The sequence below is a fragment of the Arachis stenosperma genome, chromosome 5, assembly GCF_014773155.1.
Source record: "Arachis stenosperma cultivar V10309 chromosome 5, arast.V10309.gnm1.PFL2, whole genome shotgun sequence".
NCBI lineage: Eukaryota > Viridiplantae > Streptophyta > Magnoliopsida > Fabales > Fabaceae > Arachis > Arachis stenosperma.
The window spans coordinates 137132011-137140099 of record NC_080381.1 but is presented as its reverse complement, the minus strand read 5'-3'; the positions used below and the strand labels follow the sequence as shown (position 1 = coordinate 137140099).

At 30.3% G+C, this 8089-nt stretch overlaps 1 protein-coding gene across 1 annotated transcript; it reads left to right on the top strand.

Moving 5' to 3' along the window:
* Positions 1-664: 664 nt before the first annotated feature.
* Positions 665-5007, top strand: LOC130981489 (uncharacterized). The gene is made up of 7 exons (XM_057905081.1): positions 665-838; positions 924-1253; positions 1413-1528; positions 1628-1762; positions 4396-4450; positions 4584-4688; positions 4981-5007. The coding sequence occupies exons 1-7, from the start codon at positions 665-667 to the stop codon at positions 5005-5007; spliced, it is 942 nt and encodes a 313-aa protein (XP_057761064.1).
* The last annotated feature ends 3082 nt before the right edge of the window (positions 5008-8089 follow it).

Here is an 8089-nt window from a genome sequence, read left to right as displayed (position 1 = left end):
TTTACATGTAATTTTATTTTGTGTTAACTTTGTTTATTTAATGATGAAATATACTCATGTTAATTCTATCATATAATAGTTTATTTTTATCCTATGTATTTTGATTTGGATAGTTATTATTGATATTACTGTTTTTGTTTTCTTGAATTGTTCTTTTTTTTTATGACTTGATAATTTAAATAAAAAAGCAAAGAAAGAAAAAAAATGATTATTATTATTAGGACAATTTACCATATTAAATAAACAAGCATCCAAATTTACTACAATACACATTTTGTAAAATGGATACCGAAATACATTTTTTCATAAACTATGTAAACCGCGACAGGGATCCCGCGGTTTACGAATGCACGTAATCTGCTATAGGGGTGTCGCGGTTTACGCTCAAAGCAACGCAACACATAATCCGCAGTAGAGGTGTCGCAATTTATGTGTGTTTTGCAAACGTGCATAAACCACTACAGGGGTCTAGCGGTTTATGCTTTGTCAAATTCCCTTATATATACCCTTCAAGATAGAGAACGGGACATTTGAGGTGAGTCATTTTCACACTTTTACAAATGGATAGTGAGGAGAGCTTGTTGGTTCTAGTCCACTGCTCTGGTAAAATAAAAAAAAAAGTAATAGACATAGTGTTAAGTTCACTGATAAAGAACCGCTAAGCATGTTTATCCGTTCGACTGATACTTTATCGGATCTAAAGAGGAACATATTGCGGAAGGCAGGGTTGTGTGGGGTTAAGTCAGTGAAAAAGGTGTTCTACAAGATTCCGATGGTGGTAGTGTCAAGTGGTGTGCATTATGAAACATTTGTGATAGGGTCGGATGAAGACATGGAGGTTTTGTTTCATTGACAGTGGAGTTTTCCAGAGGTGAGAATACACGAGTTGATTGCCAAGTTGGAAGACCGTGTTGACAGTTCAGGGACTTCAGTGCCAAATTCTCAGTCGACGACGGTGGGGGGGTGCTTCTACTTTGATGCCTGTCGTTGCAGCCGGTTGTCTCTTAGCTGCACCTCCACTTGTTCTAGCACCGGTAGTTAGAACACCTGGTTTGATTACTAGTCTTGTTGGAAGTGGTGAGTCGGATCACGTTGAGGACGTGATGCGGAAAGATGATTCAGACGATGAACCTGATCACATATCGGGGGATAGTGAGGAGGAGACTCCGATAGCCCCACCTGCACCTCAGGGGCCATCCAGTTTTGGGTCCCACCAACAACCGTCCCATTTCTCAACGCTGAACGTGGAAGCAGTAAGTTAACAACAGGATGAGGCACACACGTTTGGAGGCCAAGGATTACACGAGGGCAATGCTCCTGGGGAATTTCAGATTGGCCAATCTTTCCATACAAAGGAGGAAGCTGTGATGAGTGTTTAGGATTATAGCATTGATCGTGGAGTTTAGTGTCAGATTATTGAATCAGATCATCTGAAGTATGTTGGGAGATGCAAGGAATTTGGAAATAGCTGCACGTGGATGATCCGCGTGGCACTTCGACAGTGCAAGGGTAACTGGGAGGTTAGAAGGTACAATGGAGCCCACACTTGCCTGACCACTTCGATTTCGAGTGACCACCGACAGCTCGATTACCACGTGATTTGTGTAAGGATCTATCCGTTGGTTAGGGCGGATGCAGCGGTTACGATAAAGGTATTGCAGGAAGTTACTGAGTCAACCTACGGATTCAGGCCTAGTTATAGAAAGATGTGGAAGGCAAAGGAGAAGGCAGACGCACAGATTTATGGGGATTGGAAAGAGTCGTATGCCGAGTTGCCCCGATAAATCCTTGGGATGCAAGCAACAATGGACGGTTTCGTAGCTTTGGAAACCGCCTCATGCATATCGAGCGTATTTCTTTTATAACATTCTTTAATATGAGCTTTATTTTTTTATTATTATTATTAATACTCTTACTATTTTCTTCTCTAATTATAAATTTTCTTATAATAATTCTTTGATAGAATCTTTTTTGGTCTAAAAGATTTTTTTATTTTTTGTCAAAAATAATTTATATTAGGAGAAAAAAGAAGATACAAATTAAATCTTAAAATTTAAATTTAAATAAGATGTGCAAATGGTAACTATTGAATTGATATTTAGAATTTATTTAGTAGATTTAAACTCTTTGTATTATCGTCATTGAAAATTTTAAATACTATTATAAAATTTTAGATATTTTTTATTTTATTATGCTTAAATTATACATTATACCATGTATTTAAAGAGTTTCATCTTTTTTAAAATAAGTGTGACATTATATACTTTTTTGGATATAAAGGGACAATGAAGTTGAAGTGAGTAACAAAATTGTTTATATAATAAGATACAAATTTTTAGAATTTCTAGCACAATTGACAAATTTTTAGTTCCAAAATAAATTTTTACTCTATTTTTTATCTTTTATTTGATATTTTTATAATTTTTTTATTAATTATGATTGTAATAATTCATCATAAATTTGTGTTTCGTAGAGAAAATTTATCAATCAGAAAATACAGAAGACTTAACAAAAAAAATTAAAAAATATTGATTAATCACAAAATAAAAAATTATAAATTGTGCTTTAATTATGTTGTAAAATACAAATTGGGGCTATTTAAAATTTATTTTTTTACCATTAATGTTAACTTAAATTATAATAAGGTAAAAAATAAAAATTATATTAATAATTTAATTTAATTATTTATACTACCAAAATTATTCTTTATTATATCCCATTTATTTTTTATTCATTGGTCATTTTTAATTGTCTATTTTAAATAAAAATTTAAATTAATTGAATTGATTTTTTTTAATTAGTAATATAATTATTGTGATATTTACTTTGTTCAGTAATATTTTTTAATTTATTTAATCTGATTAATCATCTCTTTCTTATTTTAATTTCTTATTTTAAAGAATCTATTCTTGATAACTTAGATTAGAGGAATGAAAATGTAAAAGATATTAATTCGCAGAATTACCTTAGTATTGAATTTTTCAATCTTTTTCATACAACGAGTAAAACAAATCACTCACCTCACTTAATCACACAATAAAAATGTATATAAAGTAACTACAAATTTTGTTCATAAAACATGATCTAAATTGTATCAAAATATTTAAATAGATCTCTACAAGACTAATTTAAAAGATAAGATAAAATAAGTTAATCTAAATTTTCTAAAGATAAGATAATTAATTTAAATAATATTTAATAATAGATTAAATTTGATTTAAATTTAAAATTATAAATATATGATAACTAATTTAAATCAGATTTAATCTTATTTTATTAGATTAAATCATATTTAATTTAAATTTAAAATTTTTAAAAATATTATTAAACAAATAAGAATTACATCAAATCTTTTAACAAATTCTAACAAGAAAGCAAACTATAATACAGACCTAATAATTAAAATTAATATTAAATTTATATATTTTACTGAACTTAAAAAAATATTGTTAATTCTGTTACTGCTCTAATTTAGCCCAATGAGTAAATGCTCGAAATTCCTAGGCACCAAAAATGGACGTTTAGCACCTGCCGCGTTAAACAATTTTTTTTTTCACGTCCTGTGCCACACTTTTTGATAATAAAATTAAAAATGGGGCATAAAAAAATTAAGGAAAGAATATAATTTAATAAAATTCCAGAGGTAAAATAGAGTTAATTAAAATATTGAGAAACTAAGATAACTAACTAAAATGTTGGTAAGTTACAATATAATTAGTTAAAATTTACTGATTAAATTAAAATACTGAGATTAAATATAATATTTAACTGTAATATTTAGAAGTTAAAAAATATGAGAAGAATTTAAGCAAAAATTGAGGTAAGTAACATAATCTTTAATAGTATAACGATAATTATAGTAAAAGATATAAAAAGATCATTTAAATATTTAATAGAACCTAATTTATTCATAGAAACCTAAAAAAAATTAGGAATATTAAGTAAAAATATTAATACAAGAGAAAAGAGAAATGATATTATAAAAGCGAAATTATTAATCCTTAAAGGATTAAGAAAAATGAAATTTGTAAGTTGAAGATCGCTTACAGAAATTGGTAATTGTTGCTTAGGCTTTTGGACTGAGATAATAATCACAAGAGTATTTGGGGTGAGATAATGATTACGTGAGCCTTCGAACGTAAAATAACTGTTGAAAGAGTGTTTGGACTAGGCCGACTCGAACTATTGTAAATTATCTTTACATTATTTTCTCATTTTTTTCTAATTGTCTTATGAAAAAGAACTATAAAATACTTTAATTAAATCTGTATTTTCTAAAACTTTTAAGATCACTCTATTTGTTCTTCTCTGACTTATAATAATATTAATAATATCTTTAATAGATAATATAGTACTAGTCATTGTTACATGTTCTCGTTTGAAATGTAAAAACAGGCGCATAGGGAATTCACATTGCAGCAGCAGCAATCAAATGCAAGCGATTCAGAGGGTTCTACTATGCCAATGACGAATTGAATCTTCTGGACAACCTAAGTGCAAGATCTTCCTTAGTTTGAGTATTACTTGTTTACATGAAAATATGATTCTCCTTCTAAAAAATAATCTGTTGCACTTTCTTGCAGGTGTGGAGGCAATGGAATGAAGGAACTGCTTTAGAACTAGTTTATCGATCTATTGGCAATTCATACACAGAATCTGAAGTTCTAAGATGCATACATGTTGGTCTCGTATGTGTCTAAGAACGTGCAGAAGATATACCAACAATGTCTTCAGTAGTTTTAATGTTGAGAAGTGAAGCTGTATTGATGCCACGTCCTAAGGATCCTAATTTTTCTCTAAGAAAGAATCATCGAGAGACTGATTCATCTTCAAGTAATCAAGATAAAACATGGAGTGTAAATTAAGTCACGGTCACAATGCAAAATGCTAGGTAGCGAAAGAAATTTGAAATCATACAATATACTTGTATATTTTCAAATGAATGAAAACTTTTCTTAATTCATTTTGCCCATTTTATAGTTGCAGGTTCTTCTAGATCTACTTTGATATTATTTTGGAGTAATATGTAAGAAATGAATTCAGTGGTAGAAAAAAAAAAGAAGAAAATATTCTCCTTGCTTCCTTTATTTTTCACAGCAATATAGTTGTATGATTGTGTCTAGCAGTTGCAGAGTTTATGAACTAAATAGAAACTAATATCTATTTTATTAAAGATTGCACAAATATCATATTATTTCGTAATAGCATAGCAAAATAAAACATTCAAAGGTCTCATACTCATAGTATGAGGAGACAACCCAGTAAGTATGAACTCAGTAGGTATCCAATGAGTTTACAATGTGGAAGAGGGATATAAAAGTTTGTTGAAGCACTCATGTTGCAGTGCTAATTAGGTGAGAGTTTGTTCCTCAAAATAAATGGAGGAATGTTAGGCTTATTGATCATGTCCAAGATATTCTCTTGATATTTATATTGCTTGATTCCTCTAAAAAATTTAAATCTCCACTTAGTTATTCATTATCTTTTGTTTTTTCCCATTAGTATTGATTATAATTCATAACTCATCACTTTTCCATGCCAGGACAAATGCATATTATCAGTTAAAATCCTTGCCAAACACTCATCATGCACTCATAAATTACTATACAATCTAAAATCAACCTTACTGATATTTACTAAATTACTAAATTAATTAATGGCGTTTATGTTATAGATATGCCTAAAAAATGTTCAAGATGAATCATCAATTTCAATTTGAGAACATAACAGATTTCACTACAACGTACAAAATAAGGGGAAAATCAGAAAAATTTCATTCCTCTAATAGATTCAGGGCATTTAATTATTCTTCATAGATTTAAGAGCAATTTGATAGTCACCGATATTCAACCAAATTTACTATTCATTGTTCTTTCTCAAACTTCTGATCATAATTCTAAGATTCAATTTTAGTAATGTTAAACTCTTTTCATAAAAATCAATAACTCCATCTATTTCAGTCTTTCAAGTGATATCACGATAATGTTAAACAAAACCTCACCCAAAACTCCAAACTAAAATGGATAACAGGTGGAGAAAAAAAAGATACTGTCTCCAAAATTAAATCCTAGAAGAGGGTCATCATCAGTTCTCAATAGTATGATGTCATTCTCAAGGAGCAACCAGAATTTTCCCAGCAACTTGGTCAAGCTCCCTTCGTCAGTTTGAAATTATTCTCCTACCCCTAAAATACAATCGGCATAAATCAGTTTGAGAACCAAGATGGAAATATATATTCATTACTGAAAGGAAAGGTAATATGTTCATTCTTATGTTCTTTGTGTTTGACGAAGAAATAACATAAAAGATGAAGTGTTGAGGCAGATTGTTGCATCCCAACACAACTTATGACGAAATACTTTAACACAACTTAACCTTTTGGATCAACCTCAATAAAGGTCATGCTTTCCAACTGTTGCAAAATGTGTCTAGCAATAGCTCTCGCAGAAATGTGGGGGGCAGCGCTTCCATTCCTCTGGCTACCACCATAAATCCTCTTGAAAGTACCAACATCAAGACCGCCTCTCAAGATAGATCTTTCTTGCCATAGAAGCTGTAATGAAAATTGAACTAAATCAGTCTAAAATTATGTCAAAAAAGCAGAGTAGAGGGGAGGTGGCTGTGGCGGTTGCATTGAATTGTGAAAGTGTCACAAGCTGGTGATTTAAGCGAAGAGCAGAAACTGAGTGAGAAGATGAGCAGAGAGATTACAGGGAATTGTGATTATTGCATTGCATCTGAAGGTGATACAAGTATGAGTATAATTTAAATTTGAGTAAAAATGAAAAAAAAAAATAAATTGAATTAGTTTTAAGATAAGAAATTATTTTGCACATCATATATATATATATATATATATATATATATTGTAGGATAGTACGATCATTTATTATTTTTTACACATCATATATATATCTTTTTTATTATCCATGTAAATAGTCATCCAAAATAATAAATGTAATTACATAACGGTGTAATAACAAATATATATATATACACACATAGCATTATATATATAGACTTAATCAATCAATGATCCTCAATTACAAATCTTACCCCTCTAAAAACTAAAATAATAAATGACGAGGAGAAAATAAAATGTAATAGCTCAACTCGTAAACATAATCTTTTATGCTCTTGTAATTCTGCACTAAACCTTCGCAGCGGTAGCTAAAAGGGGTGGAAATATGGGATAAGAATTGGGGAGTTCTTAGTAGGGTCGGGGTTAAAAGTTACCTTTATTTCACTATGTTCTCAGTCAATAAAGTATAATCCAACTCACCAATTATAGAACATAGAATCCAATCACAAGCACACACAATCACCGAAAACACAATCACAAACAAGTATGATGCATGCCTAGTCCTATACAGGACATGAGCTCATGTATCGGTTTGTTGCCCGATTCCGGACACTGGTCTTGAGATAAGCGTTTCGTACCGCCATCCTTATCTCAACCAACGTCCCCTTCATGAGCGTTACGCATCGCCGTCCTCATGGGGAACCTTCCTTTAATTTTGATTTTCATTGAGCGTTATGCATCGCTGTCCTTACTGAGCCATCCCTATAGTATCAAGTGAACATTACGCATCGCCGTCCTCAATAAAGAGTCTTTAATTGACGACTTTTTAGGTGAGTATTATAAGATTATGTCATTTGAATTATAATTTACTAGTATTGAATCCGTTCGATGCACGTGATTTATATTTTAATTTGACATGGTAAATCAAAAATAATATTTAATAATCATAATTTTTTCAATTTTAGTATAACATATCATCATCATTATATAATAAATGTACTTAAAATGTTGTTTTATCTTTATTCAAAGTAAAATATAAATGGAACAGTTTGAAACCTATAATATTCTTGAGCCATAAAAAAAGAGACCTAAAAAAAAGAACATATATAACTGTAATAGTAGCATGTCAATTTTACACTAAATTTTATATTATAAGGCTAATAAAAATTTATAGGCAACCTAGTATTTTACTAACCTCATTAGAAAAACAATTGGTATATAATGTTGTATGTAACACCCTACCATACAGAGTCTTATGCTTAAGTCATAATTTAGAGATGGCAAGGT